This window comes from Plutella xylostella, chromosome 16 (genome assembly GCF_932276165.1).
Source record: "Plutella xylostella chromosome 16, ilPluXylo3.1, whole genome shotgun sequence".
Lineage (NCBI taxonomy): Eukaryota > Metazoa > Arthropoda > Insecta > Lepidoptera > Plutellidae > Plutella > Plutella xylostella.
Genome location: NC_063996.1, coordinates 6,474,151 through 6,497,421, shown reverse-complemented (window position 1 = coordinate 6,497,421; position 23,271 = coordinate 6,474,151). Strand labels below are relative to the sequence as shown.

Genomic DNA, 23,271 nt, shown 5'->3' with positions numbered 1-23,271 from the left:
TTATTCAAAAACTTACATACAATTAACAAATTCATTTTGTATACTAGCTCAGGAGGTAGGTAGGTACTCTTAACTATTTCCTTTTCGTGTTACCTTTTCCTTTCCCTTTAACTGTTATAATTTCTTCGTCTGATTCCGACCTGTAAGTAATAAAAAAAAATAGTTAGATTTCAATTTAGTTCCCCTAACATTGTTATTGTTTTTATGCTATAAACTTTGTTGTCAAAAGAGTGTGGGCGAGAATCTGCTTCATGGGCCGTTTTTTATAATATAACCTATTTTATAAGAACACTCTACATTGGCTGATGATGATGTTGATGAAGAATACTCTAGAGTCTAGATAAAGTCTACCCTAACTGTAAAAAAACATTTCAATAGTTGCATCAACAGACAAATTTTAATACTAACGCTAATTTATAACACTCATTTGTTTTGTTAAAAGTATAAAAATACTCACTCTTCACTGCCGTCTGGAGTCTCGGGGATGGTGACGTTGCCAGTCTTGGACATGTTCTTGCTATCGGCCAACTCGCTCGAGTCATCCAGTAGCGATTGTGCCTGGAAACGAACACATGAATAATATACCATGCATAGAAATTGAGGTACATTAGAATTTGAGATGGACTAGAGGCCACGAACACTCTAACACCCAACATAGTATAGGATTCAGCCCAACGACCCTAAGGTAAGAAGGCCGATGACAGGGAAAGGGGCGTTGTGGCAACTGTTGGGTGGGTTGCGTTGCGTACTGCTAGTGCTGGCGATCTGTTTCATCGCTAGTAACGCGTCTTGTTTGACAAAGCCTTAACATAACTTACGTTAACGCTAACAAAATGGCGGCCAGGTGCGGTGGAAATTCTTAAGGCATAAAACAACGTCTCTACGCATTTTACTGCCAGTCTCCTTTCAGAATGCAGCTGCTTTCAGAATAGCCGATGGGAGGTATACCTATATGGACTATTCTAAATAATATGACTGCAATAGTACTCACCAGCCCCTGGTCGTACACAATAGTGTGCAGCTCGGTCTCGTCGGCCGAGTCTTCGAACAGCGAGGCCTGTGAACTACGCGTGCTGCGCGGGCTGGCCGTCGGTGTTGTTGACTTCTGTCTCTCTTCCTAATATACTACATGACTATAGGCCCTGATGGAACCGATGGACATCGCCATGTCATAAACAAACCCATTGGACAGCATGGATGCCAGTTCCAGAGTGTTTAATATTGCGAGACACAATGGCTGCCAACAAAATGGCGGCCAGGCGCGTGGCAATTCATGAGGCATGAAACACCATCTCTACGCATTTTATAGCCAGCCTTCTTTCAGAATGCAACTGCTTTCAGAATAGCCGATGGGAGGTATATACTTTATGGATTCTTCTAAATAATAATATGACTGCAATAGTACTCACCAGCCCCTGGTCGTACACAATAGTGTGCAGCTCAGTCTCGTCGGCCGAGTCTTCGAATAGCGAGGCCTGTGAGCTACGCGTGCTGCGCGGGCTGGCCGCCGGGGTTGTTGACTTCTGTCTCTCGAGAGATTTGCGGGTTATGCGGGTGGAGGGTTTCGGGGCTGTGAAAGATTATTTTTTTTATAATATATAAAACATATATTATATCGTGGGACCAAACATAAAGAGGCCTTACCCAGCAGTGGGACGCAAATTAGACTATATAAAAATAAAACATAAAATGGAATCGTAGCATGGGATAGGTTATGACAGAAGTATATGACGCTTGGTCCTCAATGCCGTGGCTTTGGAAGAACGAGATAAGTAGCTGTGACAAGACTTTAGTAAAGCATCAAATGTTATGTATGCAGTAAATATACTATAAAACCACCAGAATATAATAACATGGAACATTATCAACAAAGCAGATCCACTGCTGTTTGATGGGTCTAGATGTGCTAAATTTCATCTAGAAATCTAGATAATAAATATTGTGCTGGTTTCTTCACGACTTCTTTGAAACGAGTGACAGGACGACCTTATTCGCTACGCCATAACGACTCACTCAATAATATTCGAATCGGTTGATAATGTCACCTTAAATCACCTAAATTCAAAGAGCACACACTTACCCGCACTTTTCCCCGCACCCTTCTTCCCCTCCCCCTTCTTCGTCTTCCCTCTCCCCTTCTCCGTCTCGCTGGACCCAGTAGACTCGGTGCTGGAGCTTGACGCGAGACCCCTAGTGGAGCGCCGGACGGTGATGTTCGAGACATCGAGGTCCAACTTGGGAGATTCAGGAGGCGACGGTTTGGCAGGTTTGGTGGCGTCTGGCTTGGATTTGTTGCTTTTTGCTGTGGAGAATATTTTTTTATTGTATACATATTGGTCGGATGATATCAGCAAGAGCGGCACATGACCGAAAATGATTGGCGTACACAAAAGGAGGCCCATACCTATGATGATGATGATGACAAGGCTGGGATAATGATGATGAGGAAGGCCGAGGTTTGTGTTATAATTTCGGAGATCCCTATTAGCAGCAGATTTGATTTTAATTATGATAGGACAGACAGTTTTAGCGTCTAGAAAACGTCTGTTTAGTAGAAATATCTATAATGATGGCATTGAAGCCGATAGCATTAAATAAGTGTATAAAAAAATATTGGCTAATGAAAATATACAATAAGAGCTGATATCATCTCACCTCTATCCACATCGACCAATGAGCGCTGAGAGCGGCTCCTCTTGACTCCGCCCCCCGAGTTGTCACTACCCTCTGTCTCTTTCTGTTCTGATGTCTTCTCTTTCGCACCTTTGCCTTTGCCCTTAGCCGCTTTCGCTTTAGCGGGATCAGAGTCTTTTCTTGTGATTGATAACTTCTTTTTCTTTCCTGAAAGGTGTAAAAGTTTAATTTAAAATTAATATAAACATAGATATACTTAACTAAGAACAGCAGAAAATATGCCAATTCAAAATAACAAAAATCGAAGAATACATTCAATATATCTAAAGTCTGTTTTTTTAATCTCAGATACTAAATTGACAGATTCTGAACGGTTCATCAACAGTCGATTGTCCTGTGATTCAGTGACGAATCGTTCTATTGGCGGGACAATCGACTGTTGATCGAATCTGTCAAACCGTAAAGAATCTGTCAATTTAGTATCTAAGGTTAAAACAGACTTTATCTTATTAATCCTTACCCTTTCCTCCTTTAGCTTTCTTCACAGGTGACACTCCACTGCTATCTGACTCATTGCCTTTGAATTCCTTCGCTGAATCTTGCTCCGTATCCCCGTGATCGGAAGGTCGACTTTTCTCTGACCCCGTCGAGGTCCTTGGTTGAGACGCTGGGCTCTTCGCTTCCTTATCAATGGACAGTCTTTGTGGTTCTGTAAATACATATGTAACTTATGTAACTATCTCAACTGCAAGATATTGACGAGTGTGAAACTTTTGTTCGCGAGTTAATAATCCAACTCGCGAACAAAATTTGTTCAGAATGTAAGTGCCAATACCATGTATGCAACACCCTGACATCTCGCATTCTACTGGTTGACAGAAGAAGAGGCGATCCCTTTACGCTACGGTTATATAATATGTGCTGACCCTAAACTGTACTTTATACAGGATGTTAAAAAAATGTTTACTTAAAATTGCTTACTCAAGCCGAAAGACAGCCTAATCCTTTCATGACGGTGGCAAACCGTAGACTTGCTTGTGTTTGTCACCGATACGCTAAGAGCACCCTGTATAGTTGCCATACCTTCAGATATCCTAGAGATGGCTTCAACGGGCGACGTCTCATCAATCTCCACTTCCTCCTCCACTGTCTCGTTGATGACCACGTGCGTGCTGCGCGCGATCGGCTGGGCTGAAGGGCGAATATAATGGGTTTATTTTGGTGTAGGGTTTAAATATGATCGGCAAACGACCACTTAGTAAAATATACCGTGTTTACTTATGTGGAGATTTAATTTATGATTGTCATAAGACTGTCTGCTTAGACTTTTATAGGAAAGCTATCGTTTTCCGATTATATTCACTAGTGAAGTTATAGTTTCCCCTTTAGTTGAGAATTCTGTGATAAAAAGCATTTACACTGCTCCAAGGCAAGCATACCTACATTACCTACGTATTTATATCTGAAAATAACATAATAAAAAAAAGAGCGGTGGTAGCTCAGTCGGGTGAGCGTCCGCTTCTCACGCAAGAGATGCGGGTTCGAATCCCGGCGCTGACATGTACCAATGAGTTCTTTTAACTTAAGTACAATGTATACCATCGCTCTTACGGTGAAGGAAAACATCGTGAGGAAACCTGCATATCTAGATTTAGCACATCTAGATATGTGAACCCACCAACCCGCAGTGGACCAGCGTGGTGGGAAATGGTCCAAACTTAGGAAGGCAGTTTAGACCTTGGGGATATGCACAAAGGTTCCACTCGAGAGAGCCAGGTGCAGGTACTTACACCCCCACAGAGAATAGAATAGAACATAATAAAATTCGGTCTCAGCTTGGATTTTCTGTTTCCGGAATGCATTTCTTTTATTTAGAAAAACTTACGTAAAGACGTCGTGGCTCGGCCAATTTGCAGAAGAGTGTCTTCGCCCGCTAATGTTCCTTCGGTGACACCTGAAACACATAAAAGATTCATAAAAACACGATATGAACCGGTCACACCTGATAGATAGTACATGAAAATATATACATATTTTATAGTGAATCTGTGACTGCTAAGATATAGGTCACAGGTTTGATTTCCGACCGGGGACATACTTGTATTCGGGTCTTGGGTCTTAATATGTATCTATCAGGCTCTGTTTAGTTTATAATTATTGGTTATTTATATATATAACGTATTTGTTTGTCGGAATCTAAGCAGCGGCTACTAAGCTTTACATCGTTTGAGAAGCGGCGACTAAAAGTGGTATGGCGCGGGAGAGTCGCCACCTAGCGGTAAGAACTCGCACTCAGAGCTCAGAATGTTACTGTGGCCATGCTAACCGGTGTTGGAGAACCCTGTCTGCGACATCTTGTTCATGCTGGCCCGCTCCGACGCCTCCAGCGCGCCCAGGTAGCGCGTCAGGTTACGCGCCGACTGCTTGTCTGGCATTTTCTAGAACGAGACAAGAGATCAGAACTTGTTCCCACTATGTCGTATGTCGGGACGATTTTTTATCGTGTGTCGTAGTGGCAGAACATTTTATATGAAGCTGTTCACACCGATTAACATATAAAATGCACATCCGATAATAATCGGCCTGACAGATGACATAGTGGGAAGGGGGGGTAATTGATGGATAGATAGAATATTCCATATTCGTTAACAAATAAAAACAGATGTTACATATCTTACATACTAACACATTATGTACAAAAATTGCGGTCTCTTCAAGATAACTTTGATAATGTTATGTTTTATTATAACAGTTAAGTGTTATGTGTTTATATAACGGGCTTGATATATGAGAATGAATCATCGCTCCTCTTTCGAATCAAATTTCAGACAAGTCTCAATCAACTTTGTGGAGCGTATCGAAGTATACTAGATAAATTACAAAATAGTCTGTTACCATATTTACAATGGTAATTATATCACACATACCTCGCACAGCGCGCGCAGCAGTCGCGCCAGGTCGCCGGCGACAGCAGCGACAGCGGGCGGCAGATCTATCACACATACCTCGCACAGCGCGCGCAGCAGTCGCGCCAGGTCGCCGGCGACAGCAGCGACAGCGGGCGGCAGATCTATCACACATACCTCGCACAGCGCGCGCAGCAGTCGCGCCAGGTCGCCGGCGACGGTGGCGTCGCGCGGCGGCGACAGCAGCGACAGCGTGCGGCAGACCAGTGCGCTCTCGGGCGCCGTCGGTCGCTGCACCAGGTGGCTGCACAGCGACATGGCGAGGCAGCCGCCGCTGTCTGTTAGCTGGGGATGGGGTGATAGTGTTGTTTAGTCTTTAGTGCTGGGATTTGACAGAGTTGAAATCTAGTAGAAATAGGCAAAACATGTTTCCGCAGTATAGTGTTGCAAAAAGGGAATACTAAGCTAAAAGGGAGTAATTCTGAACAACGTTTGATCTACAAGATTAAAAATTCGTACAAAAAAAACGTTCTCCGTAAGTAGTAAAAATCACGTGACCGACAAAGTTTCGAGTATAATATATTTGAATGGACATATTTTCACCACGGCGAAAAACCTATGCCCTATATAGTCTAATATTGGTCACCGACTCGCTATGAAGAACACGAACATTACAGCGCATTGGCACTTTTCCGAGGGCAGAGTGTTGTGGTATTCTATGTGTCAGGGCTGTGTCAGGTTATAGGCTGATGATGAAGAAGCGACTGGGTAGCCGGTAGTGGCTGGATGAGGACGGCCGAGGTCCGACTGTTGTGGCGCTCCTTGGAAGATGCCTATGTCCAGTAGTGGATAATTATTGGCTGATGATGATGATGTCCCGCCAATAGAACGATACGTGACTTAATCGCGGGATAATCGATTGTTGATGAACCTTTCAGAATCTGTCAATTTAATATCTGAGATTAAAAAACTACTTTAGGCCTGTGTCCAGTTACAGGCTGATGATGAAGAAGCTAGTGTACCTCGTGGTTGATCTTGGTGAGCGACACAATGAACCGTATGACGGCCTCCTGGTCGATCTCGGCGAGCGGCGAGCTGGACGGAGCGTTCGCCAGCGCACGTAATGTGGGGATTGTGGCTTTCTGGAACACCAATACCAATTAGATACCGATATCAAGATCGCCAATACTATTTCAAAATACGGAATTACATTACAGGTCACATTGTTTATAGCTATCTCTTCCATTCAAAGGTTGTCTGGCAGAGTTTGCTATAAACAATAATGCTGCCAATAATGTTCTCTACTGTTTTCATTTTTGTATTTTTGTTTTGGTGCAAATAAATATGATTAAATTGTATTGTACTGCATGAGCATTATGGAGAAATCTATTTTTTTTTAAATATATAAACAAAGTTTATTACAACCTTTTACGTATTTTTTTACACTTTTCTGCAGAGTGTTTTGGCCCTTATCATACCTGTATTTGTTCTTGGGCTCCCTCGACAGTGGATGCAAATGATTGGAAGAACACACCGATCGTTTGTCGCAGCATGTCTTCTTCAACTGAAATAACAAAAAAGTTGGATTAATATAAAGTGACCCTAGTACAGAAGCGGAATAAGCAGCGGTACGTTTATACATAAACTATTAGATTGTTTAACGGTTACAACATTTACGGAAAATTTAACCTTTGGCGCTTTAACCGGTGTACCAAAGGCTGCTTTTACGTTTTTAATTATAAAAATATTACTAAACAGGCATGACATAAGTGCACGAAAGGAGCCTTCTCGAGTGACGTATCAACTGTTCTTTATACACCCAGCGCACTCTGAACTGTCAGCGACTGACGCTATTACTGACTAATACTTTCACCACGGTGACCAATCCTAGAGCAACTCGAGATTTTGTCACTGTCACCGTTACGAAAAAAAGATAAGTTGTACAGTCAGCTGTATAAGTAGCTGTACACTTTTGTACCTTGTCAAACTCACAAACTGCCTATTCAAACATTGAGGGTTTGTTATGTAGTCAGTTTGGCATGGTACAAAAGTGTATAGCTACTTATGCAGCTGACCGTACCTGAATCTTTCTGAATCCAACTTTTGAAGAAAGCGATAAAACTTACCTGTAGCGGGGTTAAACCACAACAGAAGCAGGCGTGTCAGTATGGTGGGCGACTCTAGGTGTCCGAGGTGCAGCAGGCGACAGAGGCCCTCCGCTATGATCAGACGGTACTCACTGCACTGGAATTTGAGGAGTAATGTTGAACAAAAGGGCTATGTAAATAGGAGCGACAATAAACTTGTGGCAATGAATAAAGGTTGTTATTGCTACGTGATAAAATATGATCTCTTTGAGCCTGTCTGTGTGAAAAAATTTACAGAGACCATCAAAATTTGTATTTTATGATTGTGAAATCTGTATATGTTTTAATTTGTTTCAGAAGGTCTAGCACGCCGCATGACGCACACGCCTAGACGAGACAAAAGTATTGCGTCGCGCTCACTCACATCGCAAGACTTCGAGAGCGATTGCGACGGAAAACTTTTGTCACGTCTAGACGTAAGCTTGTGCCCCGTGATAAGCCTTCTGAATAGCTCTTAATATGTGTAACATAGGTGATATGCTTACAGCGCTTTCCAATATCTTCAGCAGCAATTCTATGACGGTGCTATGATTCTGTGACAGGGATATGGCAGATTCCGAGAGACTACCTGTGAAGAAAAAAATACGTTTTAGATTTTTAGTCCGTATTTCCTCAAATATGTATGGCAAATGGCAAATTCAGATAAGTACTGCAAAGTTCTCTGACATGGTTAGATCAAGTGGTAAATGTGGTAATACACTCCATTCCAAATACAAATCAAGAACAGTGGCCGAATCACAATCACAGCCGTTCATCGTAATTTGTAAGACATCAGCGCCCCTGCCGGTAACGTATCATCAAAAAAACGTCTTACGTTCGAAGAAAAAACAAAACTAACTTCAAACATCTCTGTATCTCGCTCGCACTCACCGTCCTCCTCCACTATGTCGTAGGTGACCCTCTTCCTTCTCGTCTCCTTCCCCGACAGGCTGTCACTCCGCGTGACGTCATCGTCCTCGAACACCTTCGCTCCGTGCACACAGAGTAAGTCGACTAGACAGCGGAGGACTTTGGTGACTATTTGCTCGTTGGATGTGTCTATTAGCTGGAATTGGAGATTGTAAAAGATATAGAAACATTTGATTAAAACACTGATAACAATGCTAAGAGTATCTTCTTATAGATCACAGAATAAAAGAAATGGTCGTTGTCTAGAACGCAAATAGGCCGTAGGCAATAATTTTTTTAGGTACATAATCAGGTTGTTTATTGGTTAATGGTTCTCTGATTGATATAGCCCTCTCCCAACGAACTAAACGTCATCGTCTTCGACCTTCCTCAATATCAATTTCTGCACATTTCTTATGTACATTAGGTCTAAGAGGTCAAATGTTGTACGCTATTAGACAGTCTTCATCGGAAATAGAAAATAAATAATTTTTTATAATAAATACTTACGTTAGCAAAGAAGAAAGCTTTGTTTTCTTTGGCAAAGTTTTTGTCCAACATTCCGTACAAAGCGACTGTTTCCAGAGCGTTCTCGAGAATGTCCGGATTTTGAAATATCTCAACCTGAAAAACACACAAGTACAAAATTTTCAAAATCTAAATTGTTACGTTGTGTACATTTCTTTCGTCTGTTTTGTCTTGATTTACCGTTCACATTTGCAATCATGATTGCGATCTGGACACGCCGTATTATTCGGCCCGTCCCATGTCGTGTCGGTTTTCGTCAAAGGTTATCATGACTAAGGTGAAGATACGGATACGGATCGCAGACGGCCACAATTTGATACGGCGGCGGCGCTTGATACAATACGCTGATACGGTACGGTGATCGAATAAGCTGATAGGATCGCGCAAATGCTACATATCTGGACCCGGATTTACCTCTAAATCGTTAAAGATCATCTGCATCATGGGCGTGATCTCTGTCAGATGGGGGGTGTCGAGCGAGCAGTTCAGTATCACGAGGCACTTGTTGAGCGTCGCCGCGTCCGATATCTTTTCTCTTATTGTCTGCAACGTAAATGTCGGTTTAGCAAGTCAGGAGTATTAAATTACACCTGTAAATACCTTACTTTCAATAATTTAAGAGTCAGTTTTACACGTCTCACTATCAAATTGTTTCGCTAAGGGAACACTTCTCAATAGTGAGATAAGATTTACCAAAGGAAATGAAATTGTTTGTTTTCATTGCCTAAATCATTATTTCAATTTTAAAGTGACCCCAGATATTATTTTTATCAGGCTATAATTATATTCCTCGGTATTAATCTATTCGGCAAAGAACATACATGACTGCTGAAGATGGACCTCTCCCAAGGAGTGCCATTACTACAACCCACAGCCCTCGGCCTTCGTCATGGAAGTCCAATTTTATTCTTGATTTATTATATTTCATTTTTCATTTTCATTTCATTTCATTTGTTTTTCATTTCTCGTGAGTGTATTTACATTCAAACTTACCGGCACAACCACAGGCGGCGGAGGCGGCGGCGCCTGCATGTTCATCTCCTCCAGTTTCCTCTTGATGTCCTTGACCTTGGCCTTGCACTCCTCCGCCAATGCGTAGTTCTGCTCTCGAACCGCCTCCTCTTCGGCTTCCATCGCCACGTTTAGAGAGACTCGAAGGCGGGCGCGCTGTAAATAAGTAATTAGTTTATTACCCGACACCCATAACACAGGTTCTGCCTAGCTTGGGGTCGAATGGCCGTGTGTGAGATGTCCCCACATATATAAAAGTTTATTAATATTTATAGATAACTAGTGGCCCAGCGAACTTCATACCGCCTCTTACTCTACACTACCCTTTCGTTCTCTACCCTACCCTTCTTACAGCTGAACACTAAAGAGTAGAGATTAATGTTTTTGGAACTAAACAGATTTAAACCTGGCAATAAAAAAAAACTTGTGATTTGTGGTCTGTTTCTATGGTTTGAATGTCAAACTCGCCCTGTTCCTGTAATAATATATAATAAACAAATCGAATTTTGCTTAATTTTGGAGTTTTGTGGATTGTTGAGTTTGTTCACGAAGTGAAAATGAATAAAACCATTCGCAGCGAAGCTAGACAGATGATTTACAGCGTTTACCTACGATGTTTGGCGGAGAATGAGGCTGGAGAAGTATTAGTCAATATATACGATGTTTATGAAAGAGCAGCGTTTTATACTGGTGAGTAGGTACTTAATTTCTAACCATTAACATACATTGCTTATATTTCTTGTAAAAAAGTACTATTTTGATGTAATAGAATGCCTTTCAATGTGTATTTGTTATTCTTATAGAGGTTAGAAAATACTAGTGTCAAACGTTACATGACATCAGGGTCTGGATGCTAATGTTGTCAAAACATCAGGTCTAGATACTTTTTTACTAACCCCCGACTCAAAAAGGGTATCGATAAGTTTTACAGCTGTAGGTGTCTATGTGTGTCGGTCTCTCCGTGTAGAGTACCTATTGTAAAAATATGTGTAAGAATATGTAATGCCGAGTTGCAGCAAGGAACTTTAAGCTAATGTCTGTCTCTTTCTGTCCGTATACTGTCAAAGCAAGGCAACAATACATTTAATGCCGACATTAACTTAAAGATCCTTTCTGCAACTCAGTGTAAGAGTCGGTATAAATTCTCCAGACATAATAATTTGCAAGTCACTGCTTTTCTGACCAATTAAATAATTTGTTGCAGGAAAATCGGTAAACACAGTTTTAGAAGAATTGCCGGGGCACATTTGAACTTTTTCCTGAGCAAGAAAAAACTGTAATAAAATATCGATGTGTGATACTATCACTTTTCTCCTATAGTAATTACATAATGGGATAACCAACACATGTTTCAGTGCAAAAAAACATTATGAAATACACAATGAAATAAAAGTTACAGTTGATTTGATGAAATTCATTCAAGACTGCCCCCCTCTCCCCTACTAATTTCTTCTCTTAACATAAACCTCCCCAAAAAGTCGCATTTTATAATTAGTAAATATTTGAAACATTTCTCGTTTTGATTTTTTCTGCTAAAGTATCGTGATACTTTTGTCCGTTTTCTATACTATAATAGTGTGGCCACTTTCTTAGATTGCAACGCCCTCAATTATTCTCTACTCTTTTATGTTCCATTGTACCTTTTAAACCTTCCCTGGATTTCCATGAATATTTCGAGACCAAAACTATACCGGCCGCGGTGTGGGACACCCCACTACGGTGCCACCCGAGAGAGGGTGACTCAGGCGGCCATTCGACATGTGTTCTTTATCGACGTCGATAACGCGCCGTATTAATCACGAATCGCGAAATAGTGACTCTCGATAACGATGCCGTGCAACATAAACAGAGCATCTTATGTTCTATTACCATTTTTGGAAATTCGCGATCGATGGATGGGTGGATGTTTGTATAGGATAACTACGGAACGGATTCAGATGATTTGGCACCTGCAGAGCATCCACCGTATTCGTCGCTGGGGGCGGCAGGTATCTCAAAGAGAGATATAGTGCGCAGTATTTATCACGAATCGATATTGAGACGCTTATTTACGTCGATAGCGGATGCATGCAGCGGGAACTTTAGTTTATTTAAGTTTTAATAGTTTTTTGTAGAGGAAAACTACTGAACGGATTTTGATGAAATTTTGTTCGCACCTGCAAAGCGTCGACCGTATTTGTGGCGGGCGGCGGCGGCGGCGGCGCGTCCGGCTCGGGGGGCTCCCGCAGCGCGGCCAGCACGCCGCACACAGCTTCTAGCCGCGTCGTGGGACACCCCACGACGTTGTTGAGGGAAGCCACGAAGGCTCGGATCACGTCGTCGTTTAGCGGGCCGTAGTCACCTGTAAAATGTGAGCAAAAGATTTTTAAATTTTACGGATAGGTTAAATACTCAATACTCAAGTCATTTAAGGCATCCATAAGTTTTACAGGTGTGTTAAATGCTTTTTGGTAGGTAAAGATTGTCTGTCTATAGTGCCTACGTCTGAAGCCAGGTATCTCCGTTACCTGTTACAGTATTTCCTTACTGGTTCCCATGGTTGAAGATCGTTTGATGATTAAAAGAATAAAATTCTACTAATTATCTGTACCTAAACAGAAGCAAACAGACTTATGTGGGGCCCTTTGGAAAAGGCCCAAGGTCAGCCGTGGACCGTTTACGGACTCTTATTAACCATCAAAATTCAGCTATTGCAAAACTACTTACTCATTTATGTCTACACTTTGTAACACCCTCTTATATCACCTAAATATCCTCACCAGTCAACACATCGGTGACCAGCTCCTGCAGCGCGGAGCGGCCGGCCTGGTCGCGCGCGTCGTAAACTCGGAGTAGGCACGCCAGCTCCCTCAGTACATGCTGGCGGGTGCTGAAGCCCACCGGGTCTTCGGATTCGGACGGGCATGGCGACTCGACTATGCTGGAAAGAGATAGAGGGAGAGAATGAAACAATTTGTTTGAGAAGTTAGGATCTTTTGTATCGGAGGCCAAGACTCCGTTTGGGCTGAGCCAACGAAGTAAGTAAGTTTTACTTCGCTACGCAAAAGCGAAGCAAAAGGCGATGAACTTATTTCTCGTCGGCGAATTGGCGTGAATTTTGCTATGGTGAAGGATGTTAGTTGTCGTTGTCTGAGAGTAGTTCCAAACAGGTTTACAAACTTACTTGAATGAATTATTATAGATCTGATATAATGGATAGTAGTCGAAAAAAAAACATTCAACAGGTTGTTTGTTGTTGTTGTTTGAACAAATTTTGTTCTACCACTTTTGCCTGAGGCCCCCCCACCCCTTTTCAGCTCATTATACCACTTTCACAACACCCTTTATAGCTCCACTACTTTCACCACATCATTCCAAACAAAACAACCCCAACTCACGCCTTAATATATCCAGTAAGCACCACCAAGTCCGGCACCACGGTCTCCAGCGTCTCTTCATCATCAATCCTCAGCAGATGCTCCGCTAGATGGCGCCAGTACCACGCCGTCTCCTTGTTGAGCTTCTCGGCCGGGATGAGTCGGAGCGTCTTGTCTGTGGGCAGCCATTCTAGCAGCTCCGAGATTGGGAGACGTCTGGTGGAGGGGGGAATAAGTTTGGTGTGGGAAAACATTGAATCTTGAAGACGTGTCCGGCTCGAAGGACCGTGATAAGGCTTCGTTGTTTTATGTAAAGAGGGGTAAGGCAAATTTCATTTCAGTGGGCTAATAATGTGGTGGGCAATTTGTGCATAGTTGTCATGTAGGTACAGTGCTCCAAAATTGATAATGCGCATAGAAATCTTTGACAGATCGGTTGTTTTCGATTATCTGACACATCATATTGACTCCTATTTCATTCGAACAAGGTGCAAAATGCAAGTGCTTTTTTTAAGGCTCTTACGATTTAATGATACGGGTGTGAAGATCTGCATGTGCATTATTAATTTTGGACAAAAGTACTTGCTTTTTGTTTTCAGCATAAAAAATACAAATCTTTCCTCTTTATAATATGTACTGAAACTGTACTGTAGATTGGCATCCTTACTCCGAAACTTTGAATATTTTATTAAACGTTAAGCAACCGCAATCGCAGAATTTTACAACTGTTAAAATCTATCTACTATCTCCTTACATGGTACGTACTGATTGCCTGAAAGCTACTAATTCATCAAGTAAAAGTAGCCATCTCAGGCATAAGGGTGTTACAGCTTACTTGAAGAGGCTCTCAAGCAGTTTCCCGGCCACCTCCTGTGAGTTTTTCGCGTCTTGCCCGTTGTCCAGTCGGATCGCCTTCAGTAGACGCACCATGTCGCCCTGGGACCACAGGTTAGTAGTTATTAAATTGTAGTGTGGCAACACCTTCCCTCCATACATAGGTACCTAATACGTACTTCATATTAACCTCTAAAATGCCGTGTGCCAGATCTGTCCCAACCCCCCTTGTCTGCCTAGTGACAGATCTGTCCCAAGAGCACTTCATCGCGATTTTTATGATTTTAGTTATTAATTACCATGAAATAGAGTATGATATCACCTGTAATTTATTCTATATGAATGAAACAACCATCGACAACATTCATTGAGTCAAAAACTTCACTTGTTTACTAGTAGCGCGAAATTCAAATTTTAGTACCTTGAACAGTCCTTGTACTCGTGACTGTTGGTAACAAAATAGTGATTTCGTATGGAAAAAACGTCAGAAGGTAAATAAATACTATGTTTTCTTGTTATTTATTCAATTTTGAAGGTATAGTGATAAATCAATAGTATAAAAAAATACAAAAAATCGAGTTTTTATCGATCTAAAATTGTACCGGATTATTGCCTGAAGGGTGCGTAACTTTGTAAACTGTTTTCTAGTCTGTTATGTAAAAACATCAAAAAATAATTTATTTCATTTATAAAGATAGTTTTATTGATAATACATATTTATATCGGTTTATTCAATAAATAGCCAAATATTAGAGAAAATCAATATTTATCGAGATGCATCCAAAATTCACACACACACATACACGTATGTACACGAAGTGCGTTGGGTTGTTATACAGCGTGTTTTATTTTTTAGAATCATCGCTCTATTGAACGTGAAGTTTAGGCTCTTTAGAATGATATCGACGTGTAGATGAGTCTGAGAGGGTGATCACCTGTCCTATTTATATAAATAAATGTATGTATTTATATATGTATAAATTTATAGTATTATATTTGTTGAAAGTAGGTTAACAAATAAATAAATATGATTCAGTAAGTAACTTACGTTGATGTTTTTATAATTTAGTATGCTAAAATACGAAACATAATAAAAATATTATCGTTCTTGTTTTATTTCATCAAAAGTGAACACCCTTGATTTGAGACAGATCTGTCACACGGCGCACTGGCGCAAGCTCTTGTCACGCACACATGCACATGTACAGAAAATGGAGTCTTTTGAAATAAAGCAAATTATAGTCAGTTTTCAAAATATCAATTATGAATCTATTTCCTCTAGAGTTTATACTTTATTGATATCACTTGATAGCTATATAATCTCTTCAAGTAATAAGTATAAAAAAACCTGGTTTGAAACTAAAATTATATTGAAATAGAGGTATTTTTCTGTGATGGGTGCAGTTTCAAGTAAAAATCTGTAATCAATGACCTATAGAAATCAAATAAAACAATTATAACCAATAAAATTCATTGTAACACGTTCATTAGCTATCTGACGATACATTACAATCGATACATTATTGAGTACCAAACAATAATACCCAAATATTCATATAAATGTGATTCCCGCGCGGGCGCTCTCAACTGTCAAAAAGCGCCGGCAGACGGCAGTTACATGTGTGCGCGGCCGTTCGGCATAGGAAAGGTTAATAATAAAGACCATTCGCACATCAACCGTGTTCTTGATTGCTCGCCTCATTACAAATAACTTAAAGTTTTTTTTTGTTAAATAATAATTATTAATAATCACCATCATCATCATGCAAGAATACTCTACTGCAGTTAGGCAACTTCTAAAGTGTATGCAGCAGCATAATGTATAAGGTTTAATTTTCGTCAGAGGTCCGTTACGCGCTATGGATGTGTCTTATTAAGTCAATAACATTGCATAAGTCAGTAAAATTGTAGAATAAACAAGATACATTCTGTTGACTAACAGATCGATTGATGATTGTCGTTGATGAACCTTAAAGCCGGGTACAGACATGTATCCTTTGCCCGATCCTATCACCGTACCGTATCTGCGTATTGTATCAAGCGCTGTGTCAAGTTTTGGACGCCTCCGATTTGCTCTATATCTGTTCACAAGTCATAATTCCTTTGATGATCGGACAAAAACCGACACGACATGGGACGGGTCGTATCATAACGGCGTATTGAGATCGCGTATCATACGCGTATCATTAACGGTCCACATATCATGATACGCATCAACGATACGGATACGGTGATCGGATCGGGCAAATGATACACATCTGGACCCGGCTTAACATTATTATGTGGTAGTTAATGGTACCTGGAAGGCGCTGAGCCAGCCCGGGATGAGGATCTCCTCCACCACGCGGCGCACGCGCGGTGAACGCTCCGTTAGGCCCACCTGGAGGGTTAACAATTATATTAAGTACATCAGTTAAAATACCTTATAAATATACCTTACCTATGCATAAAATATGAAATGACAGTGTTATTTTTAATTTTATAAAACTGGGTTTGAAAATGACTGTGTTGAAAACAACGCAGACCAAAAGGAAAAACGATTATGTAATATTTACTTAGCCATATTTGAGTGGCTACAGGAAAACTTGTGGCTTGTGAGAGATACTTTACCTGTTATGTAGTTTATTCTTTAACGACAACATAAAACATCGTTAGAAAAGAATGGCAGATTAAACCTTGTAGTGGTAATTTCGTTTCGCCTTCGCACGGCCGCTCAATACATACACACATGCTGAGCGGGGGTACCTTCAGTGTGAGCACGCGCTGTTTGACGCGCAGCTGCGTCACGTTGACGGCGGCGACGTACAGGTGCGCGGCGCGACGCACCGCCTCGTCCACGTCGCAGAGACGTTCTAACACGAAGGGCACGTTGCGAGCGCACTTCGCTATCGACATCACTACGGCGCTGCGGGCATAGAAACATGCTGAGTTGGAGACCTTTGTACATTTTTAAAATTATTTTTTGCTTTAAGAAATTTATTGTGATAACCCAAAGACTTATCTTACTTTAATTACTCCACAATTAATATCAATCATTTTAGCAGGAAATTCGACCACACATCTAACAAGAAGCGTCACAACTCACAAACTTTTCGTAAAATTACGTATATCGCAGCAAAACTTGATGATCACAAAACTACTCGTCAAATTAGGTAACTATGCTGCAATCCACTCTCTCACTCACCGTCTAACAGAAGAACTAGGGTCACAGCTCATGTGGAACCTGTACGCCCGAGTCACTTCATCATCAGGGTCCATGGGGTTCTGGAGCCGCTGGAGAGCCAGCGCCGCTCGGCACCGCACCGCGCCGCGAGTGTCTTGAAGACGCTGCATCTGTTGGGGAGATTGAGTGTTAATGTTGTTGATATTAGGTGGGGAATTGGGGAATGTGTTAAATGAATCTAGACGACCGAATGGCGTAGTGGTTAGTAACCCTGACTACTGAGCCGATGGTCCCGGGTTCGATTCCCGGCTGGGGCAGATATTTGTTTAAACACAGATATTTGTTCTCGGGTCATCGATGTGCCCGTAAAATGGCAATAGGCCCGCCCCCTATTACATGGGACTAACATAACACTCTGGCGAAAAGTGGGTGCAGCAATGTACCTCCGCCTACCCCGCAAGGGAGTACATTAGTACAAGGCGTGTGTGTGTGTGTGTGTGTGCGTGTGCGTGTGCGTGTGCGTGCGCGTGTGCGTGTGAATGTGACATTTCAGATTTTTTCCAGTTACTTTCAGCAGGCCTAGCATGGGACATGACTCATGATATGACTTCTTTTTCTCTCTTGCGCATTTTGCACCCTGCTTAGCCGCCAAGCCCTGCTAGACAGGTTAGAGGGAAATACTAACAAATTGGCTACAGATCTACTACTGAGTGATCCTAATTATGTTCTGGAATATATAAAACGCACGAGAAAAAAAAGTACAAAAGGAACCAACAAAATCACATCCATCTCATGATAGAACATCAAATATATTGCTTAAGACCCATACCTGAGAAGCCAGCAGTTTATCGCACAGGTCGTCATCCAGCGAGGCGTCATCCCCGAGCGCCGAGAGCACCGCCGCCAGCAGCTGGCTCGCCCGGTACCGCACCGACTGCCCCGACACACACTGGCACTGGAAATTGTAACCACTTTGTTAGTATAATAATATCCAAATGCTGAGTTGCAGAAAACTTTAAGCTATAGTGCATGCGGAACTAGCTGGCCGCGCCCCCGCCTCCCGGTGCTCACATACCTAAGGGAGGCCAGCTAGTTCCGCGCGCACTATAATGTATTGATGCATTGCTTTGACAGCATATGGACAGAAAGAGGCAGACATAGATTTGATGGTGACATTGGCTAAATGTTCCTTTCTGTAACTCAGCAAAATAGATACCTAAAATAAACTTAAAATTACAATAACTGAATGTCTTACTTAATTCTGTGCTTCTATTACCAACATAGAAAGAATGGTTTTGTTCTAGCTAAATATTTAAAGTAATAAGTGTTAATTTGATTTAAATCAACTTTAGGATAACTCCCTATAGACTCCCTATAACTCCCTCCCGCTTCTCACATCATTTCTTGGTATTTCCAAGATAGCTGTAATACCATCATCAGCCTATCGGAACCAGTTAAACAAAAAATTTGGTACTTACATTAAAAATGATGTCAAAAATAAACAAGAGGAATTCTTCCTCATCATCCAGGGAGGTGCAGAATGTGGCCACAAACTGTATCACTCGGTCGACGTTGGGGCTCGTGTCTCCGAACGTGAACAGGTAATAGAGGGCATTCTTGAAACTTTCCCGGAAAGATGTTTCTGCCATCTAATAGAAGATAATAAAGAAGGGTATAATATGTACTTAGTGTTAGTGATAGTTATTTATTAGTCATTGCTTACATAGGATTCATACTCTATTTAAAAGTGTAAATTACTGTGGTTTAACCAATAAGTAAATAAAAATCTTGGGTAGGTATAAGATGACCCTATAGCCAAATGCGATGGTAGGTATTTAAACGTTGAAAACTTCTTTTAGACTTGAAAAATCTGGATCAGAACTTTACTGAGGGGAAAACGAAAACAAACTTACCTTTTTATACAATTTGGTCATTTCTTTCACATACTTCTTGTGCTGTACAACATTATATTGAACATTTTGGAATATTTGGAACATCGTCACATTATTACTTGGGTTTGGGGCGAGAGGGTTCTCAGCTGAAGATTGCGGTGGCTCTGCTTCGTTAGGAGGCATTTTTACAAGAATCCAGTAAAACTTATCACTGTAAGAGAGTTGGCGTCAGTAAAACGCAATACACACTCACTAAAATTGGTGTTATTTCAATGATATCAATTTAAATTAACTTTTGTTCAAAATTGTAAACAATCACAATGCGGTGACCGCTATTTTTTGAAATTACGAATGGTCGAATGAAAAAAAAAAGCCATAGACTAGAGGCTGTCAAACTGTCAAAGTAAAAGTTGTTGTAAAAACGTTGATTTAAAATCCGATTATTTTCATAGAAAAACTACAATAATTGCACAACGTTTGGTAAAACGTTGAATGCTGCCTTGATATTTGCAATTTTTAGCACTGGCACCATTTTTGCTATTTTGACAGAAAAGCTCCAACCTGTTGCACAACGTTGGATAAAACGTTGAGTGCTGTCATGATTTCATTATAAATTTTTTGCACTGGCAACCTTTACCCAGACACTGGAAGTTATTATTTTGAGTTTTTTATTTCTTATTTCCGTTTCCGAATGCTGTTATTGTTATTGCTGTTATCATGGGCGTACCCAGGTAGGGGCAGGGGGGGGCAGCTGCCCCCCCCTAGCCCTTTCGATCCTAAGATATTTTACATAATATCGCCTTATATGCCTAAAAGTGCTAGGGAAAAATAATAAAAAACCTAAAAATTTCAGTTTTTTCGGATAAGTCGTAGGTAGCACATTCGTGCTATATGGGTTTCAACACCACTAACACACGTTTGTGCATTGCGGTATTTTACTTAGGATACCTACTTAATTGTCTGAAATAAAAAAACAGAAAATATGAATTACTCACTTTCTTAAATCAATCATTGCAACTATATCATAAAAACAAAAATATTTTTTTTTTAAACTTAGCTTTTTGACTTATTTTTTTATTCTAATGAGATAGTTTTGACTTTCGTCACATAAATGACAACTTTAAGGGATGAAATATAAAAAGAAAACATTATTAGCTCAAATCTTCAGTTTCAGTCTCTATTATTAGGTATATACACGATGTTGCAAAAAGGGTATACTAAGCCGAAACCTACATGTGCAACATGGTATATCTTAGCCCGAAACTGAAATCAGAATTTCAAAATTCGCGAAAAAATAAACTCATTTTACCTATGTTGGTGACGTGACTTTTTACTATGAAGAATGACTTTTTGTTTTCGCGAATTTTGAAATTATGATTTCAGTTTCGGGCTTAGATATACCATGCTGCACATGTAGGTTTCGGCTTAGTATACCCTTTTTGCAACACCCTGTATATACCTATTGAAAATAATAATAATGATGATAATCATATAGGGGCAGGGCAGCTTCTGGCCAGCTGTTGGGCATTAGGGACACCACCATTAGGGCTCCACCCTTCAGATTCCAGAGGGAGGACCCCTGTTCCTCATCTCTGGCTTGCCTTTATTTTGGTATCCAGAAAACTGAAGAGGAACAGTATCTCTCACCTTTTGCTTGGCTAGCTTGAGTGATGTTTCACTAGAGCAAAAATGCTCGTAGAAGGATGTGTTACTCAGTAAAGTTACTGTTCTACGAGCCACTCCCTGCGTTTTTATCCGTGTGTGAAATATATAGGTCAGAGGAGCCATAGTCCTTCCATAGTCCCAGTTACCCAGTCCATTTAGCACCCCATACCATAACGTGTCAGACGGGTCCCTACATAATAATTCGGCCCATGAACGCCTTCCACGTGTCTGGGACCCTGAGTGCTGGTCACTGCTGGTTCATGGTACAAGAAGTACAATTATTATGATAAAATAATACCTAATGCAATAGGCAACTTGACCCTTGCTTAAAGAAGGTCACATATGATTGATAATTGCTCTAGAAAAAAAAATACTCTCATATTTTTTGGGACCTAGACAATCCCAAAACTAAATTTTTATGATTTACTTTTCGTAAAGAGGCGAAAACGCTCTCAGCCATATTTATTTTAAAATTGTCTATGGTGTAGGTAGACTGACCACTTAGCATGAATTTTCATCGTGAACGTGACGTGAAATTACTCCATGAATTTTGTTTTTTTTTTAGTTCTGCTAGAGACCTCAAGAGAGAGATACTCAATGACTATGTAGTATAAAATATGTAAAGAAAATTAGCTAAATCTGCAAAATAACATAAATTTCTTAACTCGCCCGCTTTCAGGATCAATGTGTGCCGCCATTTTCGTCGCCTGTCACAGGCAAACTGACTTTAAATATGAGGCACATTTTTTAGGGCATTAACAACATTATGCACAAACGATGCGTTTCAGTTGGAAAAGGCGAAATAACTTTAACGCTTAAAAAAATTTACTAAATCGAGCACACATTCGTATCAGGTTCGAAAGGAACTAGAAGATAAAATAAACGTAATTTTTCCTGCCAAGAAACAGGTATGAGCTGCCCCTCCCTAGCTGAAATCCTGGGTACGCCCTTGGCTGTTATTGAGTCTTACAAATATTGCAAAAGTATTGTAACTGATAATGATAACGTGATGGTAAAAGCTATATATTTATAAATGAATGAATCCTTAGTCTTTGGAGCTTGATATAGGTATCAACCTCAACCTCACGTTTATCTTGTTGTTGTAGAGTAGGCAGCGGTAGGTCTTTGCCTACAGCTGTGATTACTCTGAAGTGAGGGTTGGTAGGCGAAAAGAGATCCATAAATTGTCGAAATTTTTGTAAAATTTGATTAAGCAATTTATTACATTACATTAAATTAGGTTCCTCGTTATAATTCTTTATTCCAGAATAAGAGGTTTACAATACTTTCAAACTAGCGTAGGTACTTATATATATGTCGCAGGCATCTGGTTTAATCTCCTGTTTGATTGAACCGCTAGCCCGTTCATTTGATGACGCTACTCAGTTGAATGACTAAAGAACAACTCGTCAAGTGGTTGACTGTAACGTCCAACGTCTTGACTGAACGTTATTCAGCGAAGTCGTTAAATAGGATATAGTATAGCAACTTCATAATGTCTGGTTAGGATGAACATGACCAGACAAGAGTCAACAAAAAGACTATGTTACAAAGCTCTCATCTCACAAATTAACTAAACAATAACAATAAACGTACCTTGATATTGTTGTTCATAATTATCAGTTCAGTGCAGTTTCAGCACATTTTTTTCTTTGAAACTATCCGCCGGCGGTGTAATAATAGGTAAATCCATGTTGTCACACTATTTTAACATAAATAACGCACTTTAAAGCTAATTTATTTGCAAAAAATAACAATACAAGTGCTTTTTGTGTCAGCTGTTCGCTGTTAGACGCCATATTTGTTTTATTCACCACCTGACTGATTTTAAGTCCGCTAACTAGTTGGACGTTTTGTGACGCTTGTACAATCAACGTTCGGCCTAGTCATACAACTGAATAGCGTCATCTAATGAACGGGCTAGCGGTTCAATCAAACAGGAGATTAAACCAGATGCCTGCGACATATACATATTATTAAATTTGAATATTTATCTTACCTGATTATGAAGTCTATGTCCAGAAGTGGATGATGATGATTAACCAGATTAACTATACAGGGTGTTGCAATGAAAAAATACGTGACCAAATAAATTTCAATGGAAAAGAAAGTAGGTCTTATCGTGAATTTTCAAAACTTGTAGAACTAAATTTGTTCAGGATTACCTTCTGATTAGTAATATAAATAATATGTCAATGCCTACTGACTTCTGAGGTACACCCATCATTCATTTATCTTAAAAAAGAT

General features: G+C 40.5%; 1 protein-coding gene across 1 annotated transcript; it reads right to left on the bottom strand.

The window, feature by feature from the left end:
- Positions 1-28: 28 nt before the first annotated feature.
- LOC105388672 (condensin complex subunit 3) lies at positions 29-19,695 on the bottom strand. The gene is made up of 29 exons (XM_048626575.1): positions 19,381-19,695; positions 18,946-19,116; positions 18,297-18,422; positions 17,489-17,637; positions 17,050-17,209; positions 16,604-16,684; positions 14,306-14,406; positions 13,492-13,686; positions 12,874-13,034; positions 12,271-12,455; positions 10,097-10,270; positions 9,518-9,646; positions 9,086-9,199; positions 8,558-8,732; positions 8,173-8,255; positions 7,667-7,784; positions 7,019-7,104; positions 6,563-6,682; positions 5,718-5,885; positions 4,961-5,072; positions 4,520-4,588; positions 3,718-3,825; positions 3,155-3,343; positions 2,656-2,841; positions 2,081-2,302; positions 1,410-1,570; positions 992-1,117; positions 458-558; positions 29-140 (listed from the first exon to the last, which is right to left on the bottom strand). The coding sequence occupies exons 1-29, from the start codon at positions 19,540-19,542 to the stop codon at positions 74-76; spliced, it is 3,999 nt and encodes a 1,332-aa protein (XP_048482532.1). The 5' UTR covers positions 19,543-19,695; the 3' UTR covers positions 29-73.
- Between the last annotated feature and the right edge of the window lie 3,576 nt (positions 19,696-23,271).

Coding starts and splice junctions, on each gene's coding strand:
- LOC105388672 (XM_048626575.1), bottom strand. CDS start 19,542: ATGCCTCCTAACGAAGCAGAGCCACCGCAATCTTCAGCTGAGAACCCT. Junction 12,456..12,873: donor GGTCACCGATGTGTTGACTG/GTGAGGATATTT, acceptor CACATTTTACAG/GTGACTACGGCCCGCTAAAC. Junction 3,826..4,519: donor CCGAGCCACGACGTCTTTAC/GTAAGTTTTTCT, acceptor TTCGCCCTTCAG/CCCAGCCGATCGCGCGCAGC.